Consider the following 15511-nt stretch of genomic DNA (forward strand, 5'->3'; position numbering starts at 1 on the left):
GAGAAGAACAAGGACATGGTCTTCAAACTACACAAGGCACTTTATGGATCGAAGCAAGCACCTAGAGCATGGTATGAGAGGTTGCACAAATATCTTGTGAAGATAGAATTTGAGAGAACAGATGATAATAGTAACTTGTACATCAAAGTTGAAAAAGGTAAAGACATTTTGATATCAGAAATCTTTGTTGATGATATAATATTTGGAGGAAAAGGCGTTCTTTGCAAAGATTTTGTTGATCAAATGAAGCATGAATTTGAGATGTCAATATTTGGAGAAATCAAATTCTTTGTTAGATTACAAGTACATTAGTTGAAACATGGAATATTTGTGACCCAATCCAAATACATCAAGGATGTATTCAAAACATTTGGGTTAGAAGACTCAAAACCAGTTAACACACCAATGGTAATAGGCCATAAACTATCTAAGAATAATGAGTCTACTAAAGTAAATTAGACATTGTATAGGTCAATGATTGGAAAGCTGCAATATGTTGTACATAGTAGACCAGACATTGCATTAGCTGTTGGAATAGTAGCAAGATTTTTTGCAAATCTAAGAAAAAATCACTTAATGGTAGTAAAGAGAATATTGACATACCTGAAAGGAACTGATGACTTTGGTCTGTATTACAAAAGGAGTGAGAAGTTTGAACTGAGAGCCTACACTAATGTAGATTAGGGAGGTAACATTGATGATAGAAAAAACACCAATGGAGGAGCACTTTTCTTGTGAAAAAGGTTGATTACATGGACTAGCAAAAATTAAAGTTGTACCTCAGAGTCCACTGTTGAAGCTGAATATGTGGCAGCTGCTATAAATTGCACCAATATTATATGGATCAAACATTTGTTGTAAGGTATGAAGGAAGAAGTAACTGAGCCTGTGATACTCTATTGTGATAATACAAGTACTATCAATATATCAAAGAATCTAGTAATGCATGCTAAAACTAAGCATATTGCAATCAAGTATCACTATGTAAGAGAATTGGTGGAAGACAAACAAGTGAAGATGGAATATTTTAGCTCAAAAGAATAGATTGCCGACATTTTCACAAAAGCACTACTTAAATATGCTTTTGAGTATCTTAGAAGTAAGTTAGGGGTGATACCTCTAGCCAAGGCTACCTAAAACAAAAGCAAGAATGCCCTGCATCTAATGAGCTGAATGTAGAAGATTTTACACATTGATGTAAAGGATGTTTACTTTGGGATTCATGCCTAAAGTAGTTGATGTGTTGAAGTTCCAAATTAGTCACAAGGTGACAGAAGAAAAAATTGAATGAACCTATAAAAGCTACACTTGCATGCTAAGATGCTAATATGTCTTTGGCATTGTTGTTAAAGAGGGAGAAATAGCAGAAAATTGATCAACACCAAAAAGGATCAATAGGAGAAGTTGTGAGATATTGATCAAATGAAAATAGAGGGAGATGTTGATTAGAACATCAGAAGATGAGCAATACAGAGGGAGAAAGACAAAGAACAAAGAGGCAACATCAAAGAGGGAGAAGCAGAAATGAAGCAATCAGAATAGTAGAAGGAAATGTGAAGTTATAGTTTACTTTTTGACATTTAAATTATTGTTCTAACCTAGTAAGCTTGTGGTTGAATAGCTTAGTCTGATGGTTGATTAGTTTTGGTTTGCTATCAATGCCAAAGAGGGAGATTGTTGAAAATCTGATTGAAAAGCTCATTGTTGAAGATCAAAGAGGGAGATTGTTGCAAAAGAGGAAGATTGTTGTTAAAAGAATGTTTTCAATCATTGTTTTGTCATTGATGTCAAACCTGCTATTTGCAGGAATACATTTGCTTATAAGATCTAAGTACTATCACTTAGTTGATTGATGAAGATGATTTGATCAACAAGATGTAACAAGAGAACCTAAGGCAAAGGTTGAGTTATGATGTTGTAATGAAGTGCAAGGATTAGTTAAGACAATGGTTAAATGATGTATTGATGACACACTCAAGGATACAGAGGTTGGTCACACTTAGAAACATTGGAGGAAGAAGTTGTAACAAGGTAGAGTGCAAAGCTTAAACTAAGATCATTAGTGGGTGCCAAGCAAATTAGTTGAAGCCGAGCAAAATTCTCAGTAGAAGCCAAGTAACAGAAAATTCTAGTGTGTGCCAAGTGATCTTCAGGTGTCAAGTGAAGATCAGGTGCCAAGCATCAGAAAATTTTTAGTTGGTGCCAAGTGATCTTCAGGTACCGAGTATCAGGAAAAACACAATTGATGCTGAGTAACATAGTATGTGTCGAGCATCAGTATTTGAATAGTACCGAGTTGCTGCATTATTTCAAATGATGAAAATTCACCAAATTTGAGCCGACATATTGGTTACATTGAATTTTGTGAACAAGTTGGAAGATAAGGATGATGAGCTGGTGGCACAGAATCCTATGTAAACCATTTTTGAGCAAATTCTAAAAGATTATTCAAGAAGTTTCTAGTGGAAACAAAATATGGGTTAGATGCAATGAATCCTACCTAATCCATACGAATTGAAATTAAAGAATGGAAGAATCGAGCGAGAAAAGGTACTCCAAGACTTCTATTTAAGAAGTCATAGACCAAGAAGCAAAGAGCTGCTGATACTGTTGCTGCTGAGTAGTCAAATTTGCGAAGTAGTTTTTAGAGTGTCAAGGGGGAGACATGTGGGAGAAGAAAGAGCACAGAGGCTCTGCTTCTACAAGTGGTTATGTAGATATGATTGCACCGATACATTGAGCATGGAGACTCAAGGAGACTAAGCTTGAAAGGTGGACAAGTTGTCAAGAGTTGCAGAGATTGAAGGCCATGCAAGGGTATGAGCTAAGAAGTGATCTAAGATCTACAAAATAAGTTGTATTTTGTAGTTAGATCAAGATTTTCTAATATTCTCTAGCAATTGTATTAGATACGAAAATCCTATGGACTTAGGTTGGTTTAATAGCCATTTGTAAATCCTTTAACAGGGTGGCATTCCAAGTGAATGTTCTAAAGTCCTCTAACCAGGCCCACTTCTAATAGGGTGGTTAAATCCTCTAATAATGTCATATTTAACAATGTGTTGTAAGCCTTTAACAGGGTAGGCCTTTAACAGGGCATCACTTCAGAAGAGTGAGAATTGAGTAACATGTTACTGGTGGGTTTTTCCAAATTGGGTTTTCACGTAAATCATTGTGTTATGTGTTGATTTCTTATATGTTATGCTTGTATGTTGATTTACAGTAGCTTGCTGATTAGAAAAGTTAAAACTTAGATGAATGAATGGTTGAATGGGCTTACTACACTTAGTGAAAAGTTTGAATAAGACATTTGGACTTTGAATAACTGATTCACCCCCCCTCTCCTCTTAGTTATTCTAAAGCAATTCTAACAAAGGTTATGATTAGATTAAGGGTTACAAATGAAATTAGATATCAAAACACCCTAATCTTAATCATAAAATCAAAACCATAATCCTAAAAGAAGAACTCTATTCCTAACCCTAAATGCTAAACCATATTCCTTACACTAATCCTACATATTAACATTTAATACAAACTTATGAACCCTTAGTCCAAACTTTAAATCTTAATTCTAGTGATAAATATTAAATGCTAATTATTTGATCTTTTATATTGATGTATCTATTGCACACTAAAGTAAGATGGCTAATTTAATTAATGCCGATAGGCTTTTTACAATGACAGAATGAGATGGTGTGAACGTGTTAATGTTAACTTTTATTCTTATAGGTTAAATTTGACAACCATCTACATGTCAAAAGTTTAAATCTTATTATAAATAGAAAACACTTTTAATAAATATCACATAAAATATTTATTTAATTTATAATATTTGGAGATATAAATCATCCATTTTTAAAAAAATTAAAATTAAAAACTAAAATTAGTAAAAAAAAATCTATTGGCATTTCTTTATATAGATTTATTTAAGATATCTATACTAGTTCTTATTATTGTTTGACATGCTTATTGGGACAGAAAATTCTCAATATTTGTCATGTTTAAACATAGAACAAATTTCTTATTTTGAGTCAAACCCATTGATCAATGTTTCGTAAGTAGTGATTAAGATCTCTAGCTCTCACAGCTCCTGTCCATGTAAATGTTCATATCTAAGAACAATGGGGTTGTTTTTCTGTAAGCATTAATTGCAAAGAATAATTGTACTGTTTTCATATACAGATCCATTGCAAAGAATAATAGTGCTTTTTTCATGTAAACATCTACTGCAAAGTAGAAGAATGGCGTTCCGGGAAGCAGGTACTTCTATGCCGAGGTGGAGAATAGTTCACATTCCCGGGGAACTGCCAAATGCAGAGGAGAAGCAAGCAACAGGTGTTTATAAATTGCTTTAAAATTAAAAGAACATAAATAATAGTTTTTGAATGTTTATCCTGTATTGAGAATCAGTGTGTTTTTCAAAGATTCTGGAAACTACTCGGAAACTAAACCACGAGGAATTTCAGCTTTCGTATTAAATGGTTCATTTAAACTATCGCTTTTGAGATCAGGGCTTCAAGGCTTCACTTTATACTTAGTATTCTAATCGGGAGTTCAATTATATAACAGAGACTATAGGTTAGAATACCATGTTGTTTATTGTGTTAGAGCTTGTACAGTTTGTTCCTTAATTAGAACTTAGGATTGTGGGTCTGCAAGATCAACAAGATAGTGGAAAGATAATGCTATGCCTTTGGATTTATAAACGGCCATCGCCGAAATTGACTGGTATAGCAGTTTTCGGTTTTCTTTCTGTGTGGAAAAGGGCCTAACTTTAATGTGAAAAAAATCAAACGCAATAGATGCTACAGACTAGGTAATATTTGATGAGAGTTTTCAGCAGAGATTCTGATTGTCAGGAGGTTTGCAATCATAAGTTGTTCATGCCCTGTAGGCATGAAATTACAGGATGTGATTGATAAATCATCACATTTTTTGCAACAAATAAAACTGAAATTCATGAAATCATCATTTTTTTAATAAGTAAGAATGAAATTCATGATGATGACCTGGATGCAATCCCTGTCAAGAATGCTTCATATCCTAAATAGAAGGCAGCCACAATTATATTTGGACTGCATTGGTACAAATAAGTGGCCATTTTCAATGGGATGGATTTTTTTTCCCTTTGTTTTGCTAAAGGATGCTTGAGGCCAAAGTTTAGGCCCCGAGTCCTGGTTGAAGGAACTATCTTTACTTGAACAATTCATTGATATATCCCATTCAATATTTAGAAAGCTACCGAATTACCACACTTCCCTATTTTTTTTATCAGCATGAGAGTTACCAATTCATGACTGTCACTCATTGACAACTTTCTGAAACCGGTACTGAAAACTTCACTGTTAGCTCAAGTCCTCATTAAACACACCACTGGTTAAAACATGCTATTAGACTTTCAACCTATGTCACATCCTATCATGACAACAGGACGAGATTGTTCTAGGGATTGCACCTGCTGCCAATTGTATTTCTCTGGTCTAAAATTTCAAATTCTGGCAGGTATATGACATACTGGGGAAGCATATTGCTAATGCTTTGAGCCAGAGTAATATAAATACAATATATAGAAAACCAGGAACGCATATGAACAAATGACTTTTTCCTGTGAAAACCCTCCTATTTGAGGGGAAAATCCAGCCACACCCAAAGAAGGTTCTCTTATTGAGCTCTTAAAAAATACAATATTTTTCTCAGTTATGATTAAAACACTAACAGTCAATCATAAGTCCATCATAAAATGATCACTTCAGAATTACAATAAGTGTTTTGTCAACACTCTAATAGAGTCACATAGCACAAATATTAATCTTTTTCAGTTCAAAGAATACAAACAGAATATACCTCTGTATATATAGAGCACCCTGCTGTAGCTTAATCATGTCTTTAAGCTTCTGCTAACAAACACCATATGTCACAGTCTCATACTCAGGCAGTGCCAAATGATAACACCCAAGCAGCTCCTGATCACCCTTGATTTAATAGTATTATACCATCAGTCTCCTTCAAGAAACACGCACGGGTCTAACTCTGAGTATCAAATTGCAGACCATTGTAACTGAAGGAAACACCATGCGGTAAGCTGTAGATGACTCAATCAGAAGTGACAATACAAATTCTGTCTTTAGCCCAATGTAGCAGTAGTGATGGTCCAGTGAATAATGGTTACAAAGACGAGTCACCCAAAACCCAAACGATAAACATAAGGCACAAACATGCCACCGCATAAGGTAGACCAAGAGATATTGATGAAGCACGAAGAAGGATGGATGACAGTTACACAAAGTCGCTTCTGTTGACATTAGTGATGCAGATTGTGTTGTAGAGGTTTCATGATATAGCTTTGATGCTCAATTGATCAGTTATTGTGTTGTCATTGATGTCAATTTAAGTAATATTGATTGTATATTTACCAGGAGCATTGTTCTAGTATATGTAGACTGAATTTCAGTGTTGTGGTCGTGTTGCAACAAGAATCAGAGTGTGTGGTCAGGATGGGAGCCTCGAATATGTCTCTAGATGCAAATTTCTATGATTGCACAGGTTGGGAACATGTATAGAATGAGTTGTGATCGATTGAAGTGTGACAGGGCAATTGGGAAGAACAGTCAGTGATAGATGATGAATGACTTGATTGGTTTATCAAATCTGTTTGGTTTCAAGTGTTATGGTTCTAAATATATGATCTAGAGACAGTTGTGTGATTGGTGTTTTGATTGCACATTGTTTCGTTTACTGGAAGACATGGTTTGGATCAATTGAAGATCATTTTGTGGAAAGTTGAAAGGACATTTGGAACAATTTATGTTTGATCCTTAACCTGTGATGTTGTGGTCAACAATGGTGAATCTTTCACGATAAAAGGTGTTGTGATGATGTGGCAATGACCAGTAATGATTAATTGGTCTTGCATTGATCGTGGTGATCAAATTTATTGCTGTCATGTATGTTTGCTGGAAAAAGTGAAAAATTAGTTTTTTTCGGTCTGATCGAGATGTGCAATGGAAATTGGAAGTTGGCTAGAATTGGAAAATGATGGATTAGGGTTTGATAATATGATGTGGCTGGCTAGAGGTGAAATTCTAATGTAATGCATTTTGGTTAAGGTGGTGACTACCTTATCAAGTAGAAGTTGTATTTATATTTCAGTATGATGTATTTGTAAGTTTCTAGTTTGTGAATGTTGGTTGCAGTTGAGAAGATAGTAATCAAATAAATAATTACTAACTACATTACAATATACTCAAAAAATTTCATTGATAAATATACAAGAACATTATAATATATAATTATAACTAACCTAGATAATTGATTATCAATTCTCAAGTATAATGAAGATTTCTATTTAAACACATCAACAATACATATTCTATCTTAATATCTAAACAACAATTTACAAATAAATATTAAGTATTAATAAATTGCATATGTAAAACTACAAACAAAACTAAAAATAACTAATGATATAAGAAATAAATAATAAAATAACAATCAATTATTTTCCTAACGCTTGACCCATACCCCACATGTCATGTCCCTTGGCAAGTAGGAACATATATAACACATGGTTTGACATTAAATGGGAAGGTTGAATAAACCAAGGAGGATTTGGTAAAACAAAGAAGAAATAGGATACGAAAAGCATTCTTAAGAATGGAGGAAAATAAAGGAGATCATAAAGCAACAAATGAATAAAAATTAGAAAATGAACAAAGTAATTACTATATAATTCCATTGAAGGAGAAGTCAAAGATATTTGACAAAGTCAAAAATAATATTGAAAGCCTACGTTCATTAATAAATGGAAGTAAAAATGTTAAGTAATAAAGGCTAAGTTATAGGAAAAAAACCGATATTATAGCGGACAAGATTAGCAACATTTTGGGCTACAAAGTAATTTGCAAACGGTTTACAAATAAGAGGTATGGATCGGGATTAAGGTATGTTGCATTATTTTATATTTTTATAATAATTTCTTTTTATAGAATAAATATTATTTGTTAAGGAATTTTATAAAAGGAAATATATTTCAAAATCCACCAAATAATGATAAAAAATCTCAAATTATAGGGTTTGAATAGAGAGGTATGTGGTATTAAAATTTATATATTTTATTAATGAAGAAAATCTATTTTTCTTAGTCAAAGAACTTTATTTAACATCATGATACGATGCAAGTATAACTTGGTGGAGAGCATTCATTGTGAATGTCATGATACGATCCAACTGCACTTGGTGGAGGGCATTCTGTAGGAATGTCATAATATGATCCAAGTATTCTTGGTGGAGGGCATTTTGTGGGAATGTCATAATATGATATAAGTATTCTTGGTTGAGGGCATTCGGTAGGAATGTCACAATATGATCCAAGTATTCTTGGTGGAGGGCATTTTATATGACTGTTGTAATATGATCCGAGCCTTGCTTGGTGGAGAGCATAGATGGACTAGTGGCAGAGTACTCTCCGAGTTGCAAACACTGGCAAAGTTTTCTAGCTTGGCAAGTTTTTATGACTTTTACTGGTGCCAAAAACTTGCAGAATTTTTGGCAAGAGCTTGTTTAGTACTTGCTGAGATTTTGTTAAAAACTTTGTCATAGTTTTATAACAGTAGTTAAAGGGAAAAAAACAGCCTAAATCAATTTCACTTCTCATTTCTTCATTTGTATTTTTTTGAATGAAGAAAAGTCTTCCCAACACTTACAAAATGATTTCGATCGATTTGAAGCAGACTTGAGGCGAGTTTGAAGCACATTTGTAGCGTGTTTGGAGCAGAGTTTTTGCAGAGGATGACATCCATGATTTGAAGAGTCAGGCTATGGAGGAGGGGGTAGATTGGGTGTCACTTTGGATGACATTGAGTTGAATGAGTAGTTATTGCTAGTGCCAAGAGAAGATAGAGGTAGAGCCATATCTAGGATTGAGGACAAGCCAAACACTGAGTTAGACATACCAAGCAAGAAGACAATCATGGCCAGTGCAGACTTCTAAGGTTAGACCCTTTAGTACTACTTGTCCCTTAGTTTTTTTCAGAACCGTGAAGAGGAAGATGTAATTGGAATGATGTATGTAGTTTTAGTTTTACATAAATTATATACTATATTTCTTCCAGGCATGAATCTTCCTCAAGATAATGCAATTTTGTACCCGCTTTGTGTTTAAATATATCTAGACTAAACTTGTTTGTTTTGTGTTCTCATTTATTAACTAATTGGATGCATCTTCTCATTGAATTTACTAAAAAATACATTTCTAATTAAATTTAAACAATTTTTTAAGTTGTCGAGTTTTTGCTAAAAACTGGCCGAGTTTTCCCCCAATATATTTTCAAACCTTGGCGAGTTTTCCAACTATGGTGGAGAGCATTCATTATGAATGTTAATTATTTCAGACTCGGAAATTAGAGAAACATTTGATTAAGTCTATCATAGGCACATGTCCACATGTAATAAAGTGTAGAATGTATTATTTTTGTTACGATTCTATCTATTATTACTTGTTCCTATCTAACCCCAATAGTGGGGACACTACACCACACCTGTTTTTTTTGAAATATAGAATGCAATATTGACCAAAGTAGAATGACTACTGATTGTTAGCTTCTGATGCATGCAAATACGTAAGCTAACAAATGCAATGCTCACAATGGTAAACCATATAGAGTGGGAGCTTTGAAACCATCACTAGTTAGTCAGTACAAATCACATAATGAAGAAAGATTATTTGCTGGTAACAAATGAGGGGAGAATATGCCTTCACGGCTTTGTCAGTACAAAACATAAATTGCATCAATTGAATTAAGTGGGGTTCGACACCATTGCCACATATTCAGAAAACTATCATAAGATAAATTGAAATCCTTCAAATATAAACTGAAGTTAGAATTTCTGATTATTAAAATCAAATCATAAAGCATGCAGCAAACTCATGCTTACAAAGGGCACATGCTGTTGGATTTTTGAACCCAGAAATAAGATGAACAGCAATAAAGAAAAGAACTAAACCAGATACAAGAGATGCAAAAATTAACCTGGGAAAACCCTTCCAAAATTGAAGGGAAAAGCCTAGCTACACAACAAAATACCATTTTATTGATCATAGAATGTTCAAGTGTACAATGCATTTTGCTTGAAGCGATATAAATAACACATAATGAAACTCTTCTCATTGCAACCAAGGTCTCTTGAATTTCTTAAAATATGACTTTATATTTCCATGTGCATGCCTCAACACATGTCATAAGACACATGACTTTATATTTAATATTACCATTATTATCATAAATGTCCTTTATCAGCTGAAGGTGACCATATCGATAGTAACGTTCTGAGATAAAGATCTCTATTGCAGCTACAATCTCCAACACTCCCTCTTAGCGCAGGAGATATCTTTAACTAAACAATTGCACAAGGCTGCGACCTAAATGTCAATGATAAATTCCAATCATATAGATCCTCTAACATTCATGGAATCACTCAACAAGAAAACCTTGCAAGAAACACAACCAACTGTCATCACAGATTCTTTCAGTGTGATGTTGTCATGGAATCTCTCAACATGACACTAAGAGAACAATTTACTCATTGTTAATAATCATGGAATCACTCAACATGATAGACCTGTCACAATTACTCATAATCATGGAATCACTCAACTTGATACATGGAAATATTTATTCATAACTAATAATCATGGAATCACCCAACATGAAAAACTTGCAAAAACTACATTCAAGTTTTATCACAGACTCACTCAACGTGATATTGTCGTGGAATCTCTCAACCCAACAAATTTGCAAAAATCACAATCATTTTTCATCACAGACTCACTCAACGTGATGTTGTCATGGAATCTCTCAACAGGATAAGTTAGTAAGGATTACAACCAACATTTTTTCATGGATTATTTCAACGTCATACAATCATTGACTCTCTCTACATGGTGTTCACTATGAATCTCATAAGTGAAAGAGTTATCTGGTTGCCCTTACAACTTGTTATTAAATTCACATGAATAATAACTCATAAAACCATAGCTGAAACTCTTTTCGAACAAGAGTCTTAAAATCTACAATAGAAGGAAAACATAGCTAAAACTTGTTCCCAATAAGATTTTCACAATCTATAATACTGAACAATTAACAATATATATAAGAATGGCGGGGATTCCATAAGAACTCCCTCTTAGTCAAGAACTATTTGATTATCGCAATAAGATCATTGAAGTATACTCCCTCTGAAGCCAAACATCTCCCTCTGAATATGAAACATCAACACATGTTCACCATCTCATTATTTCCTGCAACCAAGAGAGATTATTAACTAAGTTACCAAATTCTCTCCAACAATTCTCAAATTCTGGTTCAATTCTATTCAAAGTCTGGTCCTTGTCAAATTCTCCCTAAATTCTCTTACAAAGACACAAATTTGCTGCAAGCTCTGTTAGAGGAACCTAGGCAGAACTTGGAGCAAATTTTCTGCCAAACAATCAAACCCAGGCCGAATTTGGTCTCAAAACATCTTTTAAAACTTTTTGAAGTATGTTTTTTTGGTCGAATTTGGTCAATTTGATCCTACCAACCCTAAAAGTGACCACTAAAAAGGCCAAAAAAGATGGTTTGAAGTATGTTTTTTTGGTCGAATTTGGTCAATTTGATCCTACCAACCCTAAAAGTGACCACTAAAAAGGCCAAAAAAGATGGTTTATATGTCATTATGCATTTGTGAATGAAAATGAAAACTCGCTTATAGAGGAAATCCAAATTGACAATTGGTGAAGTCCAAATTGAGGATTATTGAGGAATTTCTATAAAAAGCAATGGTATATTCTTTGCATCCAGGACTTAATATCTGAATCTCAACTTTTGATTTAGCTTGTTTTGAAATCCTCTAACAAAAAATTCATATAATTGTGCTTATCTTTCAATGATTCGTTTCATTCTCAAACTGTCCCTTGATATGGAAATATGTCCCAGGCATGTGACCGAGCAAGTGTGTAACAAATGAATTTTCTCAACAGAACTAATAACTGATTTCAAGTAGAAAAGAAATTAATTATTCAACTTACTTCCGAACATAAGATCCATTTCATGAGATATTAGCTGAAATAACGATTCACCGAAATAAGGATCTTCTAACATTCTTTGTAAGCAAGTAAGTACATTGCTACCACTTTGCTATGATGCAAGAGGAAAAACAAATTCATAGCAGGGACACAGAAAGAACATACTAAAAGTAATTGGTCAGTCTTCAACCGGTTGTGCATGCCTTGGCTTTTGGATAAGAGGAGAAGCATTGACTTAGGCTTAACCTCCGAACCGCGGACCATATTCATCCCCACACAATCTTTTGAAAAGAAAGGCCCTCCCTACCCTGGAGGTAGGCTTGGGGTACCACTAGTCCAGCCATCCAAGCAATACTGGTGTTTACAATGTCTGCACAGTTATGGACGAACATGTTTGAATAAATGGCACTACAGACATCTTGTGATCTTAAGAAGGCAAGCATGCCTTTAACGACCTTGGCCAAGGTTTTTGGATGGGTATAAATCCCTAATCACCACCGCTCCACTTGACAACAAGAAACAATATAAATGGACATGCATGAACTTTCATATGTTTCCTTTTTAAAAATTATATATATTTGTTATGTCACATTTGATTCTGCTTCATGTTATTGCAGATTTCTCTCTCACCTCTTCACCCGCTTCTTTGGCCATACAACCGGGTGAATCCCAGGTGTTAGAATAATCCAACTCTTCCTGCTGCTCCTCAGTTGGTGTAAGAATATTACATATTTCAATATGTCATATCACAGTTTCTATGACTTGAAAAATGATTTTAATGGCTTGCAAGGAAATATAATTTGATTTGGATATACTTTAGTAAAACAAAGATGGATGAACATGTCATGCACATTTGGTCTTGATTCAACATAGAGAGATTAGTCTAACCGAATATCCATCCGATTTGTAATTTAGAAGTAATGTACGAAATTTTCATGGACACATTTCTTTCTACTGTAAATTCAAAAACAGTTTAAAAACATATAGCAATCTAAAAATGGAAGGCTGACAACTTGGTCTGAAAAAGATGTGAGCCTTGGCTTGATTCTAAGTAGCTGGTTCCTTAGACGTGAGCAATCCAAATGCAAAACTTAGAGTAGATATGAATTATGACTGGTCTGAATCACTTGTAACAAAAGGGTAAAAGAAGGAAATAACGTAATAGAGCAGAGGTAAAATTGTGGGAAAAGAAAAATGTCTTTGGCCTCTCCCGACTTTCATAAATAAGGAGGCATTCAAAAATATCAAAGGCTTCTAAGAAGCTGCAACTCTTGAACGGTTAAAAGATTTGTCTTCTTGAATCACCAATATCATATGCCAAGTGTACATTTCGGCCTCTTGTAAGGAAATAAATAAATATGGAAAAGAACTTGAAGGTTATAAATCAAAAGGATAATTTCTAAGCATATTTATTTACTTGCATGTAAATATATTTTATCAAGATGACACCATATTAAATGTTTATCCAAGGTCATACCTTTTAAATATGTATATCTAAATACATGTTTCATTTGGAAGATTATTTTATCTTCTTGTACACACATTTAAATGTATATATTAAATAGATAAAATCTTGTATAAAAATCGTACTATGGTGTCACCTTTATTTTTATATCTATGTGCACGTAAATAAATATGTATTATAATGAAGTGATGGAAATGTCAACCATAATCCAATAAAGGTATGTACTTTAATTAAGTTAAGATCATTAATGTTTTTATTGTTTATCTAATAGCTCATGCGTGTCCAATGATTGTATCCTGCTATACAAGTCGCTAGGTTCTTACCAAGATAGTTAGAGGTCATACCTGTCGATCAGATAAATGAACCAAGGTATTACCCCATTCCGTAGATCCCGTTAAATAATACTTCTCCCCTTCGTTTGCTCCTACAATCACCCATGCAACAATTTTCCACAATATTTCTGAGTTCCATGATAAATCCATAATAACTTTTAACATTGATATTTAACAAGGAATCTAGTTAATAACCATAATTCCGAAATCAAGCAACTTCTAACTACTATCATCATCATATGACAAATAACAGATAATGACCATCATCATTAAAAGTTAAACAATTTTCAGGTTACAATGGTTATATTTAACTACCCTTTTCTCATGAATAAGAAAGAAAAACCCATTCAACTCAACGACTATAATAATTTAAATTAGGTCAAAATCTGGGATGTAGCAAAGTGTATCATGTTGTATGTATGGCTAAATGATACAGTTAGTATCCCATTGAAATGAAACATAGATATGGTGGTGTATTTTGCTATGTTGCTTTATTAAAAGCAGAGTAGTGTATGAACTTATTTATAGTTGCACACATACACATATTTAAAAAAAATAATATGTTTTTGTATAGACGAACCCAAAATGAATCCAAACCCAACCGAAAAAATATTAGGACGAATTTTGAACCCAAATCTCGAATCCGCATCCGTACCACAATCCGAACCAACAACTTAGATTATTAATAACTCATAAAGTTAAACACTCATCCCAAAATAAAATCAACAATTTTACTCAAAATACTTATTTGATGTAGAATAATCTCCTTAGTATGAATCAATAACCAATATTCATATACAAGAGTCTACGCAATAGAAGTAATTCATACAGCTGTAACACATAGGTTCTAGCCACATCAAGAAAGAAGTTGCACGATGTCAGGAGATAAAATGAAAACATGTTGTCAAAATATTTATTGTACCCGGTCACAAAGTTTATATGCAGCCAATAAGAAGACCAAGCAATCAAACAAACTAAAATATCAGAGCAGTAATAACAAAAAATTAGGGACAAATAAGACCAAGAAACTGCCATGAAATGAAGCTGGTGAACCTATCACTTCTCTCGTCTCCTTCCATGAACGACATGGAAGGAAACATCCAACAGTACACGACACTTCGTCCCTGTATACTTCACAAAAATGGAGAGACAGACATCTGCGCCTATATACTTTATGTGAAATTAGTTCACACTTTGCCTTTTAAATCATGCAATGCCTGCTTTGCCGGTATTCCGATCTCTCTCTCAAGAGCACACAACTGCATTAGCTCAACATTTCATTGTCGACAAAGTAGAGGAGAATAAGATAATTAGAAATCTAATGGAATGTATAGAATGAAGAATACTGTTCCAACTGATTGCAAAGATGTCCTTTTGGAATCCTATAATGCTGATGTCAAGCTAGCTTTGACACCATGTTGGATTTTCGAGCCTAGAAATAAGATGAACAACAATAAAGAAAAGAACTAAAACAAATACAAGAGACACAAAAATTACACTGGGAAAACCATTCCAAAATTGAAGAGAAAACCCCAACCACCCAAAATATATCATTTTATTGATCATAGAATGTTTAAGTGTACAATGCCTTTCGCTTGAAGCAATATAAATAACACATAAGGAGAGTCTTCGCATTACAACTGAAGGTTT

General features: G+C 33.8%; 1 protein-coding gene across 12 annotated transcripts in view; it reads left to right on the top strand.

The window, feature by feature from the left end:
* Window positions 1-3965: 3965 nt before the first annotated feature.
* The window catches only part of EMB2820 (Cytidine/deoxycytidylate deaminase family protein), a 146309-nt gene continuing 134763 nt past the window's right edge, over window positions 3966-15511 (top strand). For 5 of the 12 annotated variants that reach the window (XR_016365079.1, XR_016365080.1, XR_016365081.1 and 2 more), the window contains exon 1: window positions 4026-4338. Coding sequence is in view for 3 of the 12 variants with exons in the window: in XM_089832884.1 (XP_089689010.1) it covers window positions 4245-4338 (94 nt within the window). In the remaining 9 variants the exon portion in view is untranslated. Of the gene's footprint in view, window positions 4339-15511 lie in introns of all 12 variants that reach the window. The other 7 variants (XR_016365083.1, XR_016365084.1, XR_016365087.1 and 4 more) reach the window with 3 other exon arrangements.

The sequence above is a fragment of the Cupressus sempervirens genome, chromosome 5 (assembly GCF_028749045.1).
Source record: "Cupressus sempervirens isolate cs-2001-9-10 chromosome 5, ASM2874904v1, whole genome shotgun sequence".
NCBI lineage: Eukaryota > Viridiplantae > Streptophyta > Pinopsida > Cupressales > Cupressaceae > Cupressus > Cupressus sempervirens.